The sequence below is a fragment of the Malaya genurostris genome, chromosome 3, assembly GCF_030247185.1.
Source record: "Malaya genurostris strain Urasoe2022 chromosome 3, Malgen_1.1, whole genome shotgun sequence".
NCBI classification, from domain to species: Eukaryota; Metazoa; Arthropoda; class Insecta; order Diptera; family Culicidae; genus Malaya; species Malaya genurostris.
This window is the reverse complement of record NC_080572.1, coordinates 20,566,607-20,592,462: the sequence shown is the minus strand read 5'-3', so window position 1 is coordinate 20,592,462 and position 25,856 is coordinate 20,566,607. Positions and strand designations below refer to the sequence as shown.

General features: G+C 37.3%; 2 protein-coding genes across 3 annotated transcripts; both read left to right on the top strand.

Moving 5' to 3' along the window:
- Window positions 1–647: 647 nt before the first annotated feature.
- On the top strand, window positions 648–3,627 carry LOC131436204 (atrophin-1-like). Its single transcript, XM_058604798.1, has 2 exons — window positions 648–984; window positions 1,330–3,627. Exons 1-2 carry the CDS (start codon window positions 918–920, stop codon window positions 3,579–3,581), a joined length of 2,319 nt encoding a protein of 772 aa, XP_058460781.1. The 5' UTR covers window positions 648–917; the 3' UTR covers window positions 3,582–3,627.
- Window positions 3,628–4,026: 399 nt separating this feature from the next.
- LOC131436205 (uncharacterized) lies at window positions 4,027–7,587 on the top strand. Of its 2 annotated transcripts, XM_058604800.1 has the most exons (3): window positions 4,027–4,300; window positions 6,419–6,557; window positions 6,630–7,587. In XM_058604800.1, the coding sequence occupies exons 1-3, from the start codon at window positions 4,234–4,236 to the stop codon at window positions 7,303–7,305; spliced, it is 882 nt and encodes a 293-aa protein (XP_058460783.1). In that variant the 5' UTR covers window positions 4,027–4,233; the 3' UTR covers window positions 7,306–7,587. The 2 variants fall into 2 exon arrangements, with proteins under 2 accessions (XP_058460783.1, XP_058460782.1); XM_058604799.1 differs by having other exon boundaries at window positions 4,029–4,300; window positions 6,419–7,586.
- Window positions 7,588–25,856: the final 18,269 nt, after the last annotated feature.

The following is a 25,856-nucleotide window of genomic DNA, read 5'->3' as shown; positions in this document are numbered from 1 at the left end:
CGAGGGGAATTCCATGTGACATCATAAAACCCCACGCCAATAACAGTGCAAAATAAACTCGTCCAGCAAGCGGCATCGGTTGTCGAGGAACAAGTTTGGTGCGACAGGCCTTGGTCCAACCCTCAACACGACCATATCCAGCTGCCGAAGAAGATCACCGTGAAGCGCGCGTATTTTCCAAGCCATTGCCACCGTCACACTGCCCGTCTCGGCGTGGTTTGCCAATGAGTCAATTGGCAATGACCGCTGGTTGCCGTTTGCTTACACAGGCTTGATTGTTTATTGTTAGTTTTCAGCTATCAAGATCGTGACTAAATGGTATCACTGTCGATAGACGGCTCATTTCGTAAAAGTCACGCATATCGACGAACAAATCCAATGCTGTTTCTGGCTGGTATGATCACCGAAAATTAAAACCTGTTTTTGTTTGTGGTGATGATTCTGGATAGAAGACCTGACCAGTCTGCTGACAGAGAAGATTGTGTGGAATCGCAATTCCGTACGCTCCAAGCTAACCGCTTTACGTTTCGAAAGCGTCGAAGCACATTATCATGGCTGAGCTAGGCGTAATTTTCTATAAATCTTTATCACACTTCTGGGTGGATTGAGCGGGTTTCCTGGCTACAGTACCTATCTTCTGTTCGGCCAGAGTGAACAGAAACCTGTTGCTGCTGCAGTCGGTTTGTCCACGGGAGAGTAATGAGTGGACTTTGAACAAGTGTGCGAGACATCGCTACTCGGACGGCTGTACAAGATCTTAAAGAACAGTTTTTTTCCGCAGCATTCTTCAGGAGACTCGAGTATTTGTCATATGTTCGATCAAGTCGGTATGGTTGGCAAATAAAAGGGAATTGTTCGGTTTTGGTGACCTCGATTAGACTTGTTTCGTTGTCAATGGTGCAGTAAAAACAAATGAGATGCAGCCAACGAAAATACTACAAACGGTGGTACTAGCTGTGCTGGTTTCTGTGGTTTGCAGTTCTGGTGAGTATTCGAGTGTTATAGAAGATTACGATTCCCGATCAACAAGCCGTAACAAGTTTATAACAAAAAGATAATTTGGTAGCAAGTGCTGATATAAGTTTGGTCTCGTTAGTAGTTAAAATATCAAAATTTTCTAACAAGTATCAAAAAGAGCAATAATTTAGATACGATGTGTTGATCGGGTTACGAGGTGCAAGTACATCGAACTTTTGAAATGAACTGAATGTACAGTAAGGGCGCTGATTTTCCAGTTGCGCAATTGTATCGGAAAACTTCGAGATAGTGATGCTGCTACTACCTGACCCTATCGAAACGACCAACTAATCAGGGCATTTATCTTTACAGCTTTTGCCAAAAGTATTGGAATATATGCAAGTGGTGACGAAAATATTTACAAATATAACAATTATAGAGGGTTACGACAAGTGAACTTCAACCAGCCAACATACGGGCAGCTCGGACCTGGGCAGCCTCTAAATGTATTTGCTCAAGTTATAGAAAATACAGCTGCAGTTTTCAAAAATACAAACAAACAAATAGAATCTACGTTCAACCAACTCACAAGACCATATGGATTAGGAGGACAAAGTGGGTATGAGCTAGGTTTAGGAGTCACTATTGGAAATGGCGGAAGTTTTGGAATAAACTCATACCAATACGCTCCACCATCGTCCTACGGATATCCCTCATCATCAAACAGCCGCCCACCATATGGACGCCCGCCTCCGCCTCACGGTCCTCCTCCTCCACATGGTCCACCACCTCCTCCACATGGTCCACCACCTCCTCCACATGGTCCACCTCCTCCACATGGTCATCCTACTCCACATGGTCCCCCACCACCACATGGTCATCCTCCTCCACATGGACCACCACCGCCACACGGCGGATATCCGCCCGCACATCATAGACACCACCATGGTCATGGGTATGGACATGGTCAAGGACCTGAGTATGGCCACAATTACCACCATGGGCACGAAGATATCAGTTATTCAAATACACCACACGTCCCTAGCAAATTTCCTGCAGGAAACAATAATCAATTTGAAGCAGGCGTACCATCGTCAATACCCAACAATTCCAAGGACCCGTTACTTGAAAAACCTGCAGTGCCTAATTTGTTTGGATCACAAGGTCCGGTTTCAACATCAACTCCCGCAACTAATCCAATCCCAACTTCAGTACCATCAACAGCCTCAGCACCAGCACCGGTACCGGCACCGCCACCACCCGTTCTTCTTCCGTTGCCACCTATATCTCCGTCATCGTCAGCTGCTACATCTTCTACTGTAACGCCAGAATCGGCTGAAAGTATTGAGGATGTGACTTATGATCTAGATATCCGTGGTGAGTTCAACGAAACCGACACCAGGCAACGCCGACAAGTACTACCTAATCTGTTGTCTTCTCTTGGGAACATCGTGCAATCAGGCATTAATCTAGCAAACTCAGCTAGTTATAAACCCCTTGGCCAACAGCAGCAACAGGTATTACCATTTTTAGGTAATTTTGGTCAACGACAGCCGGCCTCGCAGCGTCCGGTCGAATTAGGAAACCCTCAACAATCAATACAATCACCACCACAACCAATTCCGCATCAGCATTACTATCCTGAACCGTCACCAGAATTACCAGCCTTGAATTTACAAGAGCTCGGAAATTCGGATTTCACCTGGACACACGAAAACATAGGCGTAGATCGTGACAGCAAACGCGTTCGTAGAAATTCTGATTTTTTCTTTCCAACGGACGACGACGAGTTCCGGCCAACGCCGTACCGACCTCTTCATAAACCAACACCACCGACGCGGCCCTCCGGCGGATCTCAAGCTGGCTCGCAATCGCAGTCTGAAAACATCTGGGGTGGTTTCCAGCAAAGTAGTGGTTCGCAATCGCAGTCACAATCTAATCAGAACGAACTGGGATTGTTCAACCAAAACTCTGCTGGTAGTACTTCCGGGAACATAGCCGTCGACGGATCGTCAGGGCAGTTGAGTGCGGCAAACACAATGCAACAAAGCTTCGAAACTGCCGATTCTTCTGGCAGCAAAAACACGGCTCAAAGTCAATCGGCGAACTTTGACAAAGAGGGCAATCTCGCGCTATCATCGTCTAATGCCAACACAAATTCCGTCCGGGAGAAAGACAAGTTCAAGGAACAGTCTAATGCAGGTTCATCATCGACGCTGCAGAATCAGCACGGTACATCATCCAGCAATGCACAGACCAATTCCGAAACGTTCTTCGAAAATGGACTACACGGGAACAAAAATACTGCTTCTAGTCAGTCCCAGCAGATCAACAAAGATGGTTCCGTGTCCGGGTCGAACTCGAATACCATGAGCAACACTTTTACCGGGCCAAACGGCCAGCAAGGGTCGTCGTCCTCCAGTCAGTCGTCGAGTTTTAATACAGGCTCTTCCGGAGCAAATGGAGGAGGATCTACCTCATCGGCAAGTTCTTCGTCGTCTTCCAGTTCCGGAAGTGGTGGTTCGTTCAGTATAAGTGGATCTTTTTCCGGGTTACCCAATTTTGGACCGTTTCCGAACTTGTTCCAGCAGTTCAAGGGGCAACTTGGAAACAATGGTAGATAATTTTCTGAGTTAGTTTCGTCACGAATAATAAAGAGAGCGGTTCGTATATGATCTGTTTTACTGATGCAGATGACTCACACTTCGGGGGATTGACGGAAGTTTGGGATTTCCTTGTATACTGTTAATAATCATTTCATTTTCTCGAGAAGATAAATTCACGATATTGAAAAATAAAAAATAGAAATCAAAAGTAAGTCGAAAAATTGTAAGTGTGGTTAGTTAAACTTGAATTTTCGGGTTTATAGGCGTTCTACAGTTCACCTAACAATCGAAAGAAATGTTCGTTCCTTTGTTTGCATTATTGAGATGTACGTACCTACCAATTATAGGCAAAATGAAATGTTTTATACAGCCACTGCATTTTGCTTGCTCCTCAATAATTGTTATTCTCTCGGGTAGGATTCTTTGTGTTGTGATCGAGCGAGCGGTGGAGTGTGCGTGGTTCCGGGAAAAACCCCGCGTTTTTGTGATAGCCACTACCGCTGTGTGTCCGTTCATAAGTAAATAACCTTCGCGTTCTGTTTCTGTTTCACTGCCGATCGAGATTCTCAAAACATTGGTTTGTTGTTTGCTTCTTCGAGTGGTCAATATGACGATTAGTTAGAAGTGGTGCTCGCATTAGGCAATTGAAAGTTTATTCCAAATCACGAAGATGCTGTTGAAGTGCTGTGTCCGATTTGCTGCGAAGCTTCTGTTGTTTTTGGTATTGTCTAGTTCCGGTAAGTTGTTACGCCAAATTTACGGCGTATTTGTTCTTTCCTTAATTTTTTTTCTTGAATAATACTTAAATACTAATCAAAAATATAAAACAGACTGTGATGTACGATCTCTCAGGATCAAGAATCACTTTCACTAGGGTTATACCAATGGTTATAGTAACAATTGAGATTGTGCTATCTTAACAACTTTATGTTTATCGGTTTGTCAAAGGTCAAATAGTCTGTCAGTAGAAGTTCAGAACTCTTAAGATAATCTATTAGCCTAATAAATATTCTCCATTACTCGGATTGAATAATTTGAAATGCTCTGTAATGACCAGTCAGATACTAGACGCAACAAAAAATATTCATTTTATAATAATATTATGCGAGTATATGAGAATGGTTTTATCACAATGATCGGTGAACAAATACAGGTTTTTCAAATGAATATGTAATTTTGTCATACATTTTAAGGTATTTGAAAATAGATTGATCTTCACTTACTTTAACAGTACCACCATTCATCTCGGCTCCAGTAATCTTTTCATTTACGTAAACAACAAATTGGCGAAAATAGATATAGGACTGATATGCGAGTATGGGCAGTATAGTGGATAGATAATAATGCTCCATTACTTGTTGGAAAGAATTTGTTCAAGTATATCTAAGTATTAATTATCCCATCGATTTGTCAGAAATAGCTGAACAGATTTTCACAGACTAAGATCGAAATGACACATCATTTATTTTCATTAACTGCTGTTTATTTTTGGTTACAAAAGCTCCAGAGGTAGTGGACCCATACTCTGGACATGACTTCTTATCGATTTACAATCACATGAAAGGTTGTATAATCACATCAGCTAATTTTTCTCTGATGTGGCTACCGTTTGCGGAATTACAATAAGAATAATGATACAAATGTCAAACCCCCATATAAATTATGTCTTAGAAAAGGCACTAATATTTTAAAGCTTTTCTGGAAACTTTTTCAATCGGTAAGATGCATAAGCTTATAGAAAAATTTAAATATTTATATTTTTATATTATTATGGTTACAAACAAATCTTCTTGATCTAGCAGTTTAAAAGCTAGATCAGCGATTTGAAAGCTTATTTTTAGCTAATCGATTAGTCTTCAGAACAATCTTAATGAACACTAACCTCAAATAAGCATTATCAATAATTTAGCCGAAGTCTTTTATTTTGAAGCAGTCTTAATAGCGGGGCCAAAATGTTCATGAAAATTTGTTTGCTGTTATATGTGGTATCCTGAATTATGTGATATCCACATTGAGTATGATTGGGCTAGCGTGTAGCGGTTGGGGAGAGTGCGGAATGACGGTGGCATGCGTTGAGTAAAAGGCCGCGAACGAGTGTACAGAATATAAGTGGATATCTGCGGAAAGGAGAATATCACATTATAAAGTGGGATTATTCCGTGCTCCATGGTTAACTGGGGCAAATCAAAAGACTTAAATTTACACGATTTTACTAAGTATGTTATGAAAAACCTGTTCTAATCCACCAAGTGCTGTAATGATTTCTCATATTAATCATATTATCATATATAATATTGTGATATTCTTTAAAATAGTTTTCTTCGATTCCTGAAAGAATAACTGAAATCGGATTGGTTGACCATCTTCTGATAAAAACTATCAATTGGAGAAGATTTGAGGTCGTTTTAGAATTTTTTTCCGGGTTTTCGCCCTTTTCAGTGATGGTATAAAATTTTTAACACACTTTACCCTATAGTTCCGGATCCGGAAGTTGGATCCGAATGAAATTCAGGAATTCACAGCTTCTTTCATTTGAATCTAAGTTTGTGAAAATCGGTTCAGAAAAGGGAGTGCAAAAAAACTTTACATACACACATACGCAAATACACACACACATACACGCACATGCACACACATACATTTTGCGTACTCGACGAACTGAGTCGAATTTAACATGAAAATCGGCCCTCCGGGCCTCGGTTCAAAAGTCGGTTTCCACAGTGATAGCATAACCATTCTATATGAGAAAGGCAAAACCTTTCTGTATGAGAATGGCAAAAACAATTTATCATCACATTTTCTCTAAGATCTGCGATGTGAAATATTTATTAATCACTGTACATGTTACATTTCAGTATACGCCAACTATGCAAGCCGTTTCTACGGTTATGATGATTACATAGCAGCCGATGTAAACCAAGGAAATTTCCCATACAACAATAACCAAGGATATAGGAAGGACAATGTGGCTAAACGTCAGCAACCAGCAGACCTGTATGAACAAATAGCGGCTAACACAGCAGCAATAATTAAAAACGTCAATGAACAGATTCGATCGTCTTTCAGTCAGTTTCCACAACCGTTAAAAGTAGGAGGTCCAAGCGGATTTGATAATGGATTTAAATTTGAACCTGGATATAGACATCCTCCACCGGCTCCAGAAGTACCGCATGGAGGGTTCCACCAAGGAGATTATCACTGGCATGAACACAATCATGATGATGGCCATGGTCCGTCCCGAAAGTATGGTTATGGAAGTCTTCATGAATTCCGTCATCACGGGCACGGTTATCATCATTCTTCACATGGACGTAGACACGGTCCTGGACATAAACATCAACACGGAAGGGGCCATGCGGGTTGTCGCAGGCCACATCCTAACTTCGAACCTGGTCCAAATTATGAAAACAGCCACGAAGACTCTGAATCGGAATTTTCGCCAAGTATTACAAAATTACCAGAAGGATCAGATGCAGGAAAACCTACCAGTCCGGAGAGCAGCTCAACGACCATGCGTCAAATTCCTGCACTTCAAACTGGGATATCTTCTATTATTCCAACTACTACACCTCAAGTAATTTCCATTCAACCGACACCGGTAACCACTTCAACTGACTTGCCTATAGTTCCAATAACTACTTCAACCACCGTCGAAGATGTTACTTATGACATTGATCTTCGTAGGGAGTTCGAAAAAACTACAAACAGGAAGAGGCGACAGATTTTACCAAATCTATTCTAATGTATTGTCAGAGTTAAACATATTTTATAATGTTTGATTATTTAAGGATGTAGATTCAGAAAAACTGATCAACTTTGGTGTTCAATATAATCAATATAAAATTTCAAATACCAAAAAAACTCGTCAATTGTTTTTATCTTGATCCTATAATATTAATCCTGTTCTTTCAAAAAAGGAGGAATAACCGGTTTCAAACAGACATAAGCAATAAGCGACAAATTTATACCTGTACATCTCTTGTAAATGTAATGATAATATAAGAATAAAAGAGCAATACTTGAATCTAAAAATTGGTTGAAAACAACATCGGTGTAAAACTAAATTGAAATGTGCTAAATTTTAATCAATGAGACGGGGCGGGTATATTTCATGCAGGCTATCTAAGTTCGGAGTTTGGAATGACAATAAGATTAAGCGCTTTATGTGTGTGTGTTTATTATATTCCAATAACTACTATCTGGCAGTGGTTAACAAAAAAAAAATGTTTCCATGTTTTTTGTTTAGACATGCAAATAACTTCAGTCCTAAACTCTGGGATGTGTTAACTCAATCGAATTCCGGTGACCCATTTCGTATACATAGCAAATCCTGTTCCAAGTTATCCGTACCGTCAACAAACCCCGCCGCACTGCAATGTTTTCATCAAATGGTTTGAAATATTCCAGAAAGACTTCCGATCGCTTGCAAACGGAAAGCAATCGTCGCGTATTTAGTTTATGTTCTTCAGTTTCGTATAACTTTTCCGTTATTACCAATACTCTAATTTAAATCATATGTCCTATTTCATACCAATCGTTCAGCTTTCGAAACCAATCAATAACATCCTTGGGATATCAGGAACAAGAAATAATTGGCTCAATTGGCACGCTTCCCTAGTTATTCGGAGATTTGGGTCTGGTCGTGGCTTCTCATCATTTCCCTGATGGAAAGGCAATGATAAAAGGAACATGGAAGGGGATTGTGAAGTGGGTGAAGTGCAGAAACAGCACAAAACATACAGAATCAAATCGTTCTTTCTCATATAGAAAGGTTATGCAATCACTGTGAAAACCGACTTTTGAACAGAGGTCCGGAGGGCCGAGTGTCATATACCATTCGACACAGTTCGTCGATGGCGCGACCGATTTTCACAAACTTAAGTTCAAATGAAAGGTCCTATGGTCCCATACGGAAGTCTTAAATTTCATCCGAATCCGGAAATATAGGGTAGAGTGTGTTAAAAATTGTATACCATCACTGAAAAGGAAGACAAACCGTAAAAAAATCTAAATCGACCTCAAATCTTTTTCAATTGATAGTTTTTATCAGTAGACGGTCAAACAATCCGATTTCGGTTATTCTTTCAAGAATCGAAGAAAACTATTTTAAAGAATATCACAGTATTACATATGATAATATGATTGATATGAGAAAGGCATCATTACACTACTAGGTGGAATAAAAATAAGTTTTATCATATGTATAACACTATATGTAATATGACATCTCTGCACAGTTGGTGGCAGTTCACCAGAGTGATACACGCTGGTGTATGATTCTTGTCTACACAGGGGAGGCAAGAAGCGAACATCACACAAAAAGAAAAGTGCACTTCTTCTCAATGTCGAATAGACCGAATTTGAGAGTGTGTTTGTGGTAAAAGAAGCTGGCGAAACACATTCTCTTCGCAGAAATCGGTCTCTCGCTCTCTCGCCTAAATACACCCAAGTGATCACTGGTGCGTGCTAGTGAGCGAACACTTCTGTGATTTAATTTTTCAATTTATAGAAGGTAACGATGGCCTTGCTATGACAATCTTTTTCGCAGCAAGGAAAAATTAAATTTTAAGGTCGGAGGTCAGTGTGTTTTAGATTGTTTTAGAAGGCTATTTTCACGCTTAATATCTGATTTTCTCAGAAACGGTGAAGAATAAAAAAAAACCAACTGACTATCTCTTAAAAAATTAGTTTAGATTATTCTGTGAAAAATTCAGAATGATTCATTGACTTTAGCGGTCGGGAAAGTCTTTTTTTCTGAAGGAAGAATTGCATAGCTGAAAACGGCAACTTTCAACTTGTTCATTGAATACCTCGCCTTCAAATGCATGGATCCAAAATCTATCCTGACAATGTCTATATAATTTAGTTTATATGCGATTAGTACATAAAAACATATATGTAGTCGCGATAAACATGAAGTGAATGTTATTTTTGTGAAGGTAAGTCGATTTCTATAGCGGAGTCATTTTTTTCTGCTCCAGTTTCCTGGTAACGTAACGAAACATGAGATTTTATGTGATGTAGTCAAACTTGTAACTGAAAATATCAAAACTTTCTTGGCCACCTGGCCCATCGAGAGTCACCGGCGTGCACACTTTGGAGAAAATATCTTCATCCACCTCAGAGAATTTCAGAGCTCTGCTCTAGCAATTTCGTGTGATCCAGAGTTAGAGATGAAAGAGATAAACACTCGCTCTCGTGATGCGTGCACACTTTATATAACAGTGGTGTTCCAAGTAGCAAACATTGTTATAATGGGAGCGGGTCATATCGCCGAAAGCCATTTCGCCGAAAGTCGTTTCGCCGAATGCCATTTCGCCGAAAGTCGTTTCGCCGAAAGGGTCATTTCGCCGAAAGTCGTTTCGCCGAAAGGGTCATTTCGCCGAAAGGGTCATTTCGCCGTAAGGGTCATATCTCCTGCATGTTATGTCTCCTGTATAACTCATGTGGCACAAAGCCGCCGAGCCGACGCCAGCTGAGTCGGCCGCCGACCCGCCGTCGGAAGCGGCGGCCTCTTGCATACAAACCTGTAACCGCCTCGTTTGCCCGGTCTACTCAAAGCTAGGTTTCTTTGCTTTAGTTAGGTCCGAACGAGCGGTGGCGAGGTCGGACAGCACATGAACCAAAACGATGTGGCGTAGCCGCATTAGTATTTTTTCATTTTCACTTAATAAACGGAAAATACCACCTACATTTGCCTAGTAGATACACCTATGCAATTGCTTTGATGCTTACTAGCTAATAGTCAACAAGTTTTCTTGGGAACTACTTTCTGAGGTCAAAACTGGAGCGGTATGATATCCATACTCGCACCTTTATATAACCGATCAGTACGTCTTGCGTCGAACCTACTACCGAGTACACCAGCTAGTGCTGCCTGCGTTGAAGCTGGAATTCTGCCTTTTCAATGGTTGGTGGCATTCATGTTATTCAAAAGTTCAATAAGTTTCCTGGAAAAAACTTCAGGCGGCGAATGTTTTCTATCCCGATTGGCGAACGAAATATACCACCGCTACACCGGTTCAAACATGCCTCCCCTAGCACGCCTACACTCTGTCCGCAAACGTGAGTGGCACAAGGGAGCTCCTAACATCGACCTGTGTCTTTCTAAATCAACGAGAGCTGGTTCATCATCTAGTATTGCTAGATCTAACTACCTACAACTGATTATGTATCACTACCCTTACCACATGCAAATCTTCACCGATGGGTCCCGTGCTAACAATCGAGTTGGAGTAGGAATCAGCGGAATCGAAAATGGAATTGCATTAAAGATGCCCTCTCTCTGCTCAATATTTACTGCGGAAGCTGCAGCAATATTATACGCCGTTACTAAGAAGCCATCAAATCAACCAACACTGATTCTATCCGACTCCCTATCCGTTCTCTGCTCTTAATACTGGAAAATCTCGTCATCCATTTATCCAGGCCATCGAAAACCAGTGTGATAATGATACTACTCTCTGTTGGATCCCCGGACACAGCGGGATTAGTGGTAATGAAGATGCCGATCGTTTAGCCAATTTGGGTCGGATTTCTCATAGTACCCTATATAAGAAAATTCCCTCTGTAGATCTAGTCCGCCATCTTTCATCAAGAATTAACGACCACTTCACGCATACATGGAGGAACCAAATAGGCCACACACAAAAAATAAAAGGATCCCTTGCGAAATGGACTGATCGTGACAAACGTGTAGAACAGCGCGTACTATCTCGCTTGCGCACCGGACATACACGAGTATCGCACTCTCACCTTTTTTCAAAATCTCCGCCATTATACTGTTCAACATGCAAAGTCAGGTACACGGTTGAACACCTTCTTATCGATTGCATCGAACTTCAAGATTTACGTCAATACTACCAACTTCCGTCATCCATCAGGGACGTACTGTCCAACGATCCAGTTGCAGAGAATACTCTATTCAGTTTTCTTAAAGACGCCAACAAGTTTCACGAAATTTAATATCGACCGTTTCCTTTGCTTCAAGTCCACGGCTCAACTGACGGGGATATTTTCCACGTCCTATTGTCAACAAGTACTGCTACAAGAATCACCAGCTCAGTAACATCAAAATCTAATGGGAATTTCATAAATCATAAATAATTGAAGATCGACCAATATGAAATGTAATTTCAATTACCCCCCGGTGAATGACCGATAGGTTAAAACCGGGCTAAAATAAACAACTAACTAAACTAACTACTTTCTGAGGTTCATGAATCAATCTTTATTCAAGAGTACAACAATCAATCATTATTCAGAAGTACAATGGTAGGTTAACAAAACGGGCGTTAACGCTATCATCTTTCGTTCGTCTTTAATTTAAATCAATTCTAATTACGATTTCAGGACGATTTCAGGATTCGGCGAAATGACCCTTTCGGCGAAATGGCTTTCGGCGAAATGGCATTCGGCGAAGTGACCCATTCGGCGAAATGTCATTCGGCGAAATAACCCTTTCGGCGAAATTACTTTCAGCGAAACGGCTTTCGGCGAAATGGCTTTCGGCGAAATGACCCTGATCCGTTATAATATTGTACTTCTTCACTCTTCTCGCAACGATTGTGCGATTGAAAAAGCGCAGTATGCTTGTATGATGCACAGCAAGTTTCTTGTTTGATATGTTTCATAGTAGTAATATTTGTTAAGGCCATCGTCCAAGTACCATGCGCGCGGGTGGTTTTAGGAAATTTTTGATGGAAATTTCGAAAAATTTGCCAAAACCAAAAACATACAGACCTTTGAAATACATTTATCTATCTCCCTGTAAAAATGGCTGGAAATTTGGGAGGATTTTCCGAATCTTATCAAAAATAGCTCTGAAAAATGAGTGTTTTTGTGATCTTTCACAAATATCTGGAAAAATAAAGCGATGACATAAACTTTTTTTTTTTCAAATAAACTTTATTATGGATACACAGATTACATTCGGACACATTTTTGGAAAACCTTTTCACGCTTTTCATAGAAAATCCACGAATTTCAAAAATTTCCACGAAATCGGTTATATGAAATTCGTTGATTTTCCATGAAAAGCGTGAAAAGGTTTTCCAAAAATGTGTCCGAATGTGATCCTTGTTGCCAGCATGAGGTTTTTTTTAAAAAAAAATCCATTCCATCGAATTATTTTTTCAAATAATTGTGAAAAATTACAAAAAAAGCTCATTTTTTCAGCGCTATTTTTGATAAGACTCGTAAAATCCTTCGAATTTTCCAGTCATTTTCACCCTGTAGATAGATAAAAGTATTTCAAAGGTCTGTATGTTTTTGGTTTTGTCAAATTTTTAGAAATTTCCATCGAAAATTTCCTAAAACCACCAGCGCGCATGGTACTTGGACGATGGCCTTAAGTAGAAACCGAAAATGAAACTGCTCAAATGAACTTATTGTAGAATCTTTTAAATAAACCGATGTGGAACTTAATCTTTTTAGGTTTTTGATTTGATTTCACAAGCAGTAATATGAAAGATTTTTACATTTGTTACAAAAACATGTGAAATCATTTGTCAAACATATCTAACATGAATAACCGTTCTGTAGCAATTGTGAAACATGCCAATTTTAACAAGTTTTTATTGCTACTTAGGGTATATGTGTGAAAGAAAAGAGCTCTCGTTGATGTTTTCAGTGCGAGGGGAGAAATTATACTTGCTCTTCGTCACACAGAGGAAATGGACATCTGCCACATCTATCGGTTGCAAAAACGAAACGATATTTGTATGAGTGCATTAGCATTAGCATTAGCATTAGAGACCGCCCGTGTGTTGCTACTCCGTTATTGATCTGGACCAATTGAGATTGCAAAATGATTTTTTGAAGTAACATGTTTGGGAATAACACATTGTTTCACACTGTGCAAACTGTATTGAACCATGCATGCTGATCAATACCGACGCCGGCCACGTCCGAATGCAGATCTACTTGGGAGGGAAAGGATTGTTACTTCGATGCATGTTGCTACTAAGAACCGAGGAATCCTCTGCATTCCCACATGCATCACAGGAGAGGATACTTTGTTAGTAAATGTTTTAATAATGTTATCATGTGTTTATTGCTCTGGGTAGCCGCCTACCAAGAATGTTTTAAAGTATTATCGTTTTATGTGATACTTTGTGCTGGCAATATAATGCATGAAACAGTCAATCTCCGAAATTGACAAAACTCCGGACAGCCGGCTGTCGAGTATGCAGTCACTCGTTTATGCATCTACCTTTCGCGTTTTTAAGTCATGCAAAAAACACATGCGGATTGATAAAAAAAAGGTATCATCTCACTGCTAGGTGGATTAAGAAGGTTTTTTAAATGAAACTACGTGATACAAAATAAACGAGCGAATAGGATTTAGACAAAAAAGTTGATTCATTGCATTGAAATATTCTAAACAGTTATTATAAAATCATTTCAAATCACCAAACAAAGGTCAACAGATTTCACACGCGTCTTGATTCTTTATTATTTCCGCTTTATTATTTTAATTATTTATTAAAATTATTAATTGGTTATATTAGTTGATCTGGGCAGCCGGCTACCGAGAAAAATATTAATTTACTGTTTGAAATAATTATATCAAGTGTTTTTTACTACACGGAACGACCGAAATTAGCTCTGCGCCTAATTCGTATTACTGTTTTTGAATTAGTTGATTTTAACAACAAAATTTCCAAAATAACTATAAAATTAGTTAAAATTTAGAATTTACTGTGCTGAAAAAAACTCTTACTTTTAGAGAAAGTGTTTAGTTAGCGAATATTCTGGACACAAACCAGCAATATTTCAATCCAACACGAAATTCTCATTGACAACTAATTTCGTTATTAAAATCAGAAACTTTGATTCTATTTATCTATCACCGTCATTACTGAAGGACAGCAGTGTCAAAGCAAAACAATCCATTAAAAAGCTAAAAGGGACAGTCTTGTTGAAACTGCTCGCAAATTGTTTAGATGTTTTTCGCATGTGTTACGATATATCCCTATATAATTTTCTAAACCGATATGTAAAAATGACGTAAACTGTTAGTGGAAAGTGTATTTATTCAGAATTTGTGCGCAGTTAAAGCGATTGTGGGTAATAATGTTTTTACGCGAAACAGTGAAGTGATTTTCGAATGTTGCACTCTAACTGTGCACGTCAAATGATGTTTTTTTTTGTATCTTCTCATTCCGGGCTACGCCGTCCGGTGTACTACTTGTATTCGGTTTTTGTTTTCCGAGTGCTCAAAGTTTTCAGTGAGAGAGTCGATTTCGCGAAGTCGAATGAAGAAAACAGCGATTTAGAAGTAAAATTTTCAAAAAGAAGTTTATGTTTCGCTTATGTCTTTTTCTCCAATACAACATCGTATTTATACCTGCAAGTATAGAAAAGATAACCGCGACTGAAATTTTTTTCGGTAGTAGTGTGCCATCTAGTGGCTAGTAGTCATTACGGTGTTAACGAGCGCCATATAGCTGCTAATTGCAGAAACCAATTCAACCATTTATGTTGGTTGAAAACAACGTTTTATTTCTCTAATTCAACTAAAAAACTAGTTGAATGGATATGAAGCGTGCCTTAGCTAAGAAATGACAGCACGTTTAATTGGTGAATTCAACTAAAAAAATAGCCATTTCAACAAATATTTTATTATTATTAAGAAAATTAGAATTAAAAAATCCAAATTAGCAAAAGTAAGATTTTTTTAGTTGTCTCAAAAAATAACTAACTAAAATCAGAAAATCAACTAATTTTTTCGCCAAAATGCTAATTTCGGTCTTTCCGTGTATGTATTCAATATACCGATATATGTTATCTCTGTTATTAACTTTGTAATATAAACGGATTTGCGCAATGGTTGATTTTTTTCATTCATTTTATAATCCTGAAAGACAATCAATAACATTGAAGAAGAAATCATTCCTAATAAAACTTTTCTCCGAAGCTAGACGGAAATTGATAGATTGAATAAAGAGATGATTTAGTAAAATAGACTAATCAGAAGTAAAACATTGAAAATATCTGATAACTGAAAGGAAAAAGAAACTCCTGCAATTGTCGCCTTATACGACATGGAAGCAGGAACCCAGTGGATCTATTCTTGGTTCATTTTTTTCCGCCGGATTCCACACGGCATCTAGGCTGGTACAGTCCGGAGAGAGCTAATAGGTACTATCAATCTCCTAGTGGACCCCAGCCCCTAGTGGACCCCAGCCCCTGAAACGATATTTGTATGAGTGCATGTACGAAAAAGCCGAATTGACTTGGTTGCAAGACGCGACTTCATATTTACTAGTATACTAGCTGTCCCAAAGAACTTTGTCACATCCAAAAATCATACCTGGATGAAAATTATTATTTCTAGCAATCATGAATTCACCTGAATTCGAACTTAAGTGACGCGCATTTAACTCCAAATTACATTTATTATTTGAACTGAGTTAATTTAGTAGAGATCAAGCACTCTTTCATTTCTTTTTCCTCAAATTGCTCAAATAACCGGTGGATTCATACCGAATGACTTCAGTTCAAATCACTAAACGTAATGCGGAAAAGATCAGTGAAATGTTGTTTTCGTTTCTACGTTCTACTAAAATATGCATATCGGATAACGTTGTAGGACATGTTCACAATATAGTGTTGTTCCTCAAAGAGAAAAAAAGTATACTGATTTTGGCGAATTTCGCGTTTTCTCGACCAAAAAATCTATTGTCTTTTTTTACCATTTTTTTCAAATTGCTGTAGTCGAAAACTGATAAATCCTAGTGTTGTATGAGTGATTTTTACAAAATTAGTCAAGTTTTCGAATAAAAACATGGGTAAAATCCGAATCGACTCCTACACTGAAAAAAAAGATATTAAAAATTTAAAGTAAAGATTCGCAAAAAAAAACATTTTTGATTTTGATGAAATTTTGTTACAAGATAGGTGATTATGTTATCTCTTTTTTACCAATAAATGATACTATAAAACTAAGGCCTTAAAGCTGTCTAGTAACAACAATTGTGAACAGCGTTTCTAACAAAACTATCATTATGGAACAATTAAATAAATCAAAGGTAGACATTATTAAGTGCTGCGCAAAGATAAAAAATCCGAAGTGTCATCGCAGTAATTTACGTTCCATGTCATCAAGGATTTAAGCGCAGAATGGCATTTTTCGCAACATTCCATGGAAAAGATTGTGCTACTGGTGGTACAGTACACCCAAACCTCCATTTACGTACCTTATATATGTATATATGTATTAATATACGTACGCATGTGTGCAAATATTTGTATTTCTTAATACATATAAATATTGGTGCATACATATAAAAGGTACGTAAATGGAGGTTTGGGAATACAACAAAATGTCAGAAGAACTCGAAGAACTTTTTAATGATGATGGCAAAGTAGAGGCGAAAAGGTATTTTCTTATTCATATTCTTATTCAGAAGAATAACATGCATGAAGATAGCTTTAAGACAAATGATATATATATATATATATATATATATATATATATATATATATATATATATATATATATATATATATATATATATATATATATATATATATATATATATATATATATATATATATGTGTGTATATAATGTTAATTTAACACATAATATAGGGGTGGTTAATTATTTCCCCGATAATTCATCAGAACCTTGACAAGAAAATAAAGAATAACGCAATACTAAATACAATTACTAAATTAGAAAATATCTTCTCACGAACTGAGTTTCATTGAATTCAGAGATAATGAGACTTTTATTGGTTTAGTTTTCAATACAATTACACTAAATAATCATTTTGAACAAAGAAAAGTTATTTTCAATTTTTTTTTCCTGAAACTACCCAATATAAATTTTGAACAATAGGTATGGAACAAAATCACCTACATTGTAACAAAATTTCATCAATATTAAATAACGTTTTTTGGAAAAACTTTAAACTTTAAAAATGGATTCTTTTCTGTCTCTGAGTCGATAGGATTTTTTTTTTCTAAAACTTGGTTAATTTTGTAAAAATCGCTCTTACAACAGTTTCTTATATAATTTGTCATTTGTAAAATAAATGGGTAAAACCTGTTTTAATCCACCTAGTGGTGTAATGATGCCTTTCTCATATATAACACTGCGGTATTCTATTCAAAATGTTTCTCTTCGATTTTTGAAAGAAAACAAGGAATTGTTTGTGCATTAACTAGTATAACAAAGAGAATGAAACAGTTCTCTGATCCGTTAGGCCATCCATTAGAAAACGAAATGGTTCACTATTAAATAAACTTCCAGCACAGGAACCCGAGAACCGGTATAATCGAAGTCGGGTCGTACGACCACCAATTAACAAGGCGTACAAATTCTAATGGTTTTTATTCTAAACGACGATTTAAATTTTTGTTACGTGTTTTGTTTCGCCGGTTTATGTGGCGGTGTACAGTATTGAACACACTTTACCCTATAACTCCGGAACCGGAAATCGGATCCAGATGACATTCATGAATTCCGTATAAAACCGTGAGACCTTTGATTTAAATCTAAGTTTTTGGAGATTGGTCAAAGCATCGCTGATAAAAGTGAGTGAGATCCATTTTGATATATACTGCCACTATTCCGGGTCTTCCGGAACCGGAGACGGGAGACTAGGATAGCCGGAACCGGTTTGGTTAGTTACATACTGATAATAGCTATCGATTTTTGTAGTTTTGGGAACAGTTTAGAAAATTTTTTGCGTGTTTTGTTTTGCCGGTTTAAGTGACGGTGTACAATATTGAACACACTTTACCCTATAACTCCGGTACCAGAAGTCGGATCCGGATGAAGTTAAGGAATTCCGTGTGGGACCAGGAGACTTTTCATTTGAATCTAAGTTTGTGAAAATCGGTTCAGCCATCTCCGACATTATTTGACACATACACACAGCCACACACACATACATACCCACACACACACACACAAACCTTTCTATATGAGAATGGCAAAAATGTGTGGCACTTTTCAAAAGATAGTCTAGATCATTTTTGGAAAAACAAAGTATGCAATGAGGTTTATTGTGACAAAGTCTTCGTGTACAGCAAGTTTCATTAAACTCTGAATACTTAGCGCAAGGTTTGTATATTTCCAGTTGATTCACTGGTGACAATTTTGCATCTTTGTGATCTCGGACGACATTTAAACGCATTGCAGTAATAAAAATTTACAAAATAGTAACAATATAATTTACAGTTCAGCAACCATATGTTCTATACCATATTGAGTTCTTGCTGAAAAACAATTAGTGAAACATGTACTTAAAGCTTTCATCAGCTTTAGCGCATATATCATGATGAGCCAGTATGTGCCATTGTTTAATTTTCTGATCGGTGAAATTTGGTCTTTCGGATATCACGTGACAACACATAGATGGCGCTAGTTTTATTGCAGTCAATTTTTTTTCAGTTAATACCCACCTTTAAAAGACAGGATTCAAAACTTCATGATATTCTACTCATTAGTTTGTGAGTTATTGTGTTAAGAGTGACGCTACTATTGTTATTTGCAGAACAATGGATCAAAAATAATTTTGTGTTTTAATTTTACACTGCTTCTTGCTTGGAAAAACACCGTTCAAGCGAAGTTATGGCTTGAAAAATGTTATGGATCGTTCCATCAGAAACAACAATAAAACGTTGGTATGCTGACTTCAAACGTGGTCGTAGAGACACCGATGATGCAGAACGCAGTGGACATCCAAATGAGGCGATAACACAAGAAAACATTAAAAAACCCACAAAATCGTGTTGAATGATCGAAAAGTGAAGTTACGTGAGTTATCTGATATCGTAAAGATATCAAAAGACCGTGTTGGCTTTATATTGCATAAGCATTTGACTATGAGAAAGCTCTGTTCAAAGTGGTTGCGGCATTTACTCACTGTTGACCAAAAATGATAAAACGAATAATGGCAAAACTACATAAATTGAACTTCGATGGCTCCCACACCCACCATATTCACAAGATTTGGCTCCCAGCGACTACTGGCTTTTCGCAGACCTGAAAAAAATTTTCACCGATGAGAAATTTCACATAAATGTAGAGGTTATCGCTGAAACTGAATCCTATTTTAAGGCAAAAGATAAATCGTTCCACAAAAGTGATATTGAAATGTTTGAGCGGCGCTGGAATGATTGCATTGCTCTTGATAGAGATTACGTTGATGAATAAAATTAATTTTGAACGCAAAAAAATGTGTTCTCTTTGTTAAGCCTGAGACTTTTCAGCCCAGGTGTTTGTAATTCTTCTAGAAATTGGTCTACATGCATCATTTTTCAAAAATCCGCTATGCTATTTTTGAGGTAATTTGCAATCAATCGTGCTTGGAAAGTATCATTATGAATCAATTTCACTTCCTTTGCCACTCTATTGTCCACTGTCACGTTACTACACACGTAATGAATTTTCACCGACACTCTGAGTATTTACATATAAATGGATTTTCCTTAAATGATGCAGATACAGTCCATAAATGATGCACACATAAACACACACCGACATTTTGCGTACTCGACGAACTGAGTCGAATGGTATAAGACACTCGGCCCTCCGGGCCTCGGCTCAAAAGTCACAGTGATTGCATAACCTTTCTATATGTGAAAGGCAACAAGTGCATTTCGAAAACTTTTTTAAACGATGAATTAGTGAAATGATGTCATTAAGTAAAAATTTCTCCCATTTTTCACGAGGTAACCAATTTTACAATAAGTATTATTGTTTTGTAGTATTAGTATCTACTAACATCTTCGTGAAATATTTCGTCGATATTCGAATTTTTTATACTATCTTTCGTTACATTAACATTTATATACCTTTTCATTGTAATGCTTCCTGAAACTCAAGTTCTCTTTCAAATTATACGGAACTTTGCAAATGGATAAACAACTATTTTGGCATAGAATGAAGAAAAAATTGTTCAAAAATGAGAAATTTTACTAAAATTTCTACTTAAATTTTTCAAACAAACAATATTAAAGTACCTTCTTCAAGGGATTTTTGTCTCTGTTAAATGATAAAATGTTGCATATGTTATTGGTTTTCATAATCAACAAAAAAGTTTTTGTGCTCAAATAGGGTTTTTGAAATATTTGATTTTTACGCGTGTATACGTATATACGCGCGCTGTATGCAAAGTGTACCGCGCGAGCGAATCAGTACGGTGCGGCAGGGTTCGGTAGGGTGCAATGTCGTCGGTGTGATCGAAGCGAGCTGCGACAGGTTTGGACAAGTAGGCATAGAAAATGATTTTTTGCCTTTGTAGTATTTCGATGAATTTTTGCTACAATATATAAGAGAAAATGAATAATATGAAAAGGGCATCATTACAGCACTAAGTAGATTTAAACAGGTTTCTCTAATAAATGTACGTCAGGAAATTTATTAATTACAGATTATTTCACAATTCAGAAATTTTTACTCAAATCCTACTTAGTACTATAAGATTTTTCAAAGTTGTTGCATTTGACCTTAATACAGTTTTCATATTAAAATTTTTGAAATTATACAGACCGATAATTGAATATATATTATTCAAATATCGGACTTCAGCCACACCTATTCTTTAAGTGGAGCATTTAATTTGGGAGCTAAAATTGAAAACTATAAAACACCAGCCATTGACCTTTGAAGCACTTGAAGCTTTTGTCGTAAACTGTTTAATTTCTGTTCTACTGGTAAGCGCCATTAAATTTTGTAGAAGAATCCTCCGTTCCTATTCTTCGAGGGTTTCCTAGTTAAAAGAATTTTTCAACGAGCTCATAGTTAAGCATAATTACATGCCATCATTAATTCTTTTCAGTGCCTCGTATTACCTGACGGCGGTTAAGTTCCCTGACCGAACTCCGGGAAAGCTACCTGGCCACCCCCGTCTACCACGAAATCGTGCACAGGGAAACAAAATGCATCATCTGCCACCCTGAAGGCGAACGGTTCGTTCGTGATGAGACAGCACAAAGCGCTTAGGATAGGAAGATCTTACCAAAGCAGTAATAAAAACGAAACAGTGCGTATCATTACCAAAATGAATCTTCCGACATCTGTGCCGCCGAACATTTCAGTTTCTTTTACGTGTCCTCTCAAGGCCGGTTTCAGGGATATTTTTCGGTGAAAAAGTGGGTCGCTTTTTACCCGGCAATTTCAACGCACTTCCACACTTATGACTCGCTCGAAACCACACGTTACGGTACGGTTGTAAAGTGCGGAACGGAAATGTCTCTATTGCTTTTAATTATCTCGGCCTTCCACTGGGAGGGAAATAATTCCGGACTGTTTGGAAGATTTTACGAGAGTTAGTTTAATTACCATTTGGTTATTGGACACACATATCCAAGGATTCATTTCCTTTTCCAAAGCCTGAAGTCACGGAATTCATTCGACACAATTGGGTGCGGTCCAGTGAAGGCGCTGGAGATCGTTCCAATTTTCAGTGTGTTGGATGCCACCAATTGCTACTGTTAACGTATGATGGTGGGTAAGTTTAATTACATCGCATTATTAAACAAACTAATGATAATGATGATGATGATGAGTATCATGAGAGCAGCTTATAAAAGATGAGTCATTAAAGGCATGCGCGATACCGACAAATGATCGGATAATCGTTACCTATCGAGCGCTGGACACCTTCGAAACAGTTTGCTGCATTTTCATGTTGCTCAAAAAGACTCTGATTTGGTATGTCGGTTCACAATGACACAGAATTTCTCCCTACACAGAAAAGGAAAGTAATTTAGTTAGGGAAAGAAGATGTGTATTAAGTTGTTGAGAAATTCCCAGATGCGAAGCGTCTCGTCGTTGTCTATTTTGTATAACCGAAATCTCATTACAATCAGAAGCAACCCTTCGGCGACGATGGCAAGAGAGGATCCGCTTCGTTCCGGACTGAACGCATTCACAAAACAGGAACCAATTGAGCTGAGAAACAGGAGCAGGAAACAACTAATGCGTATCGGTTCCGGTTCGATTCCGATAGTGATTCGGTAATTGCTCTTGACGAGACGTGTTTTCATACAAGGCGGGTAAATCCCAGATGATGGAAAGGTTCGTAATTCGTAACATGTTGTGTAAAATATTGATTTTATGAAACTTTGGTTCAGTAAAATCAATTGTTATAGAGTGTATAGGCGAACCATGCACAAGTTGGCGTGTAGAGGCACGTTTTATGAGTGAGAAATCGTCAAAAACATACAAGGACGAAGATGTTAGATAGTTCTTCCAAAAATAGTCCGAAGGAAACAAAGGGATATATAAGGCATAAAGTATGTTATGTGCAACAGACCACTAATTAGCAATGCACAAAACAATTTCATTACTAATAATATGATCCTAAAGAAACTGAAAATCTCGACACATGGCAACTGGCTTGTAATGCTCCGATCCATTGACCCATGCCAGGGTATACACGCACTTCTATGTTTGTATTTGCGTTTGAATTAGTTCATAGTTTGAAAAACCATAACCTTTATTGAGCGTGTGATGCATTTCTCATTATCTCATTCTAAGTAAGATCCCAAATAAAAACCTAAAAAAAAAACTTGTAACATTAGTGGTGGCAATGAAACTACTGTCATAAAATCTTACTGCATTCGCATTGGAAAAACATTTCATGATTTTATTCAATTCGTACTTATGCCACAGAATTCACTTTATATGCTAATAAATTTAGTAAAACGCTACTCTTTTTGTCTTATTCTTTATTAGTCTCCTTTGATAATCAAGAAGCTAAAATATGTTAATTTAGTATGAAACGTTTGTGATTTTTTTTAAACGATATATATATATATATATATATATATATATATATATATATATATATATATATATATATATATATATATATATATATATATATATATATATATATATATATATATATATATATATATATATATATATATATATATATATATATATATATATATATATATATATATATATATATATATATATATATATATATATATATTGATATATATATATATATATATATATATATATATATATATATATATATATATATATATATATATATATATATATATATATATATATATATATATATATATTGATATATATATATATATATATATATATATATATATATATATATATATATATATATATATATATATATATATATATATATATATATATATATATATATATATATATATATATAAATTTTTTTATTCAGGACTATTTGCGTACAAGCTTTACGTGGCCGATTGAGCCGATTTTTTGTATAATTTTTTTTTGAGTTGCATCTTGTTGTCACAGTTTTTATAGGGGAAGAGGAGTTTCCATTTCCCTCCTGCGAGGATTGAGGGGCACTTCGTTCGTGGTTCGTCTCGTCATCCATTGCCGCATCGTTGATATTGTTGTTGATTTCCGTCTTCTTTTCGTTGCTAGTTGATGAGATGCATCTTGTTGTACATTAGTTGCAATTGCTGGTTGGTTGGAGGGTAAGTTGTTAACTGCAGCTGGTGTACTTTGTTCTATAGGGGATGATGATGGATTCGTTGAAGGGGATGCTTCATTATTGTTGGCTGTCACAGGTCTACTGGGGTTGCTTGGGGTTGGTGTGAAGGAAGCACCGTTGTCCTTTGGTGTGGTTGTCTCCTTGTCCAGTTTATCACATGGCTTACCGTAGTGATCAGCTTTCTGGCAATATTGACATGTGGACATCTGATTGTCATAGGAAACTGCACGGAATTCTTGTATCTTGACCGAAAATCACATAAGAAGGTATAGCCTTCTTCAAGTGTATGCGTAATAAACGTACGCCATTTAGAATACCGGGGAAAAAATTTTTCCACTTTTCTTTTTCGATAGAGAGAATCTCTCCGTATTGGGACATAGTTTTGCGAATATATGAATCGGTGACGCTTGAGGGAAGATCATGCACACGCACTTCTATAGCACTATCTTCCATATATACTGGAATGTTGTACTTAAAGTTCTCGTGCTCCACATAGTGCACATTGTTATTGTCTTTTGCGAATTGAATTGCATCAAACTCTTTATAAAACTGGATGTAAATAACATTATTTTTCTTATTGCATTGAAGTAAATGCACACGTTTAATGTCAAGATGCATTTGCTCCTTAAGCAAACCTTCAAGTTCTCGTATCGAAGGTTGAATTTTGCACTTACAAGGATGCCTTCCGCCCTGACAACAAATTACATAAGATGGAGTTTCCTTATCTAGTCGCAACACTTGCACTCAACACATTAAAAAAAAATGGAAAAATGTTTTCCAATCAAAATATGAAACAGTATTGCAAAAGTACAAACCTTTATGAAGAGATTTCATTTTTTAACGTGTAAATAAATTGAGTTATCGCGAAGCAACACGTTTTTCAAGATGATATATTGATCGTGCGACACTCACTTGGAGATTTGCGAAGCAGCTCCGAACCGATCAGCTCACTAAAGGGAATCGATTCAATGTATCAGCTCAATTGAGCTGAAGGTTTGTTTTGAGCGCCGTTTTTCTTTCATATGCATGATCGAAATCATTGATGTACAAAGAACAATGCTATGCGAACTAACTTGTTTGCGAATTATTATTATGTCTTATTTGAGAATATCTGCAAAAGTGGCATTTCTGAATGTACCTTAGCCTACTGAGTGAGAGGTAAGATTTCTTATTGACAACGGCTCATTCAATCTGTTAAAGAAGGATAAATACACATTTGGAAAAACGAACAAAAGCTCATGCACACATCGCTCATCAAGAGCCAAAAATCCGTTCAGCTTGTAGCTTGTTTCCACCTTACCAGCAGGGATGCGAGGTCATTTTTTAAAAAATCTGTAATCAAGCCAAAAACCTGTCTGTGCACGTTTCCCCGTTTCCATAATAACTAATCGGAATCATTTTGGTAAGCAAAAAAAAGGTCTCAGTATTTCCTAACGCTCTGTAATTTTTGGTGCTAAACTATGATCAATTTCGAAAATCTGTGATCGATTTCAGAATCTGTGTAAATCTGTGACCATTTTCAGAAATCTGTGAAAATCTATGCCATTTTTAAAATCTGTGTGAAAGGTTGAAAATCTGTGGAACACAGATTAATCTGTGAACCTGGAATCCCTGCTTACCAGTGCGGTGAACTGGTGAGCTGCGGTTCTTTTAAAAAGAGCCGAGAGCTATCAGCTCTTTTCAAAGATTCGATTCACTGGAATAGCTCAGGAACGAATTGCTCATCTCTACGCTCACTGCAAAAGTGAGTTACAGAAATAGCAGACGCGTGACACCCTCCGTTTCTTAATCATGCATGGTTTCAGCACGGCCAT

What these genes read in the sequence shown, in the direction of transcription:
- LOC131436205 (XM_058604799.1), top strand. Translation starts at nt 4,234, where the DNA reads ATGCTGTTGAAGTGCTGTGTCCGATTTGCTGCGAAGCTTCTGTTGTTT. An exon ending in TTTGGTATTGTCTAGTTCCG is followed by an intron (nt 4,301 to 6,418) that starts GTAAGTTGTTAC and finishes GTTACATTTCAG; the next exon opens with TATACGCCAACTATGCAAGC.
- LOC131436204 (XM_058604798.1), top strand. Translation starts at nt 918, where the DNA reads ATGCAGCCAACGAAAATACTACAAACGGTGGTACTAGCTGTGCTGGTT. An exon ending in TTCTGTGGTTTGCAGTTCTG is followed by an intron (nt 985 to 1,329) that starts GTGAGTATTCGA and finishes TTATCTTTACAG; the next exon opens with CTTTTGCCAAAAGTATTGGA.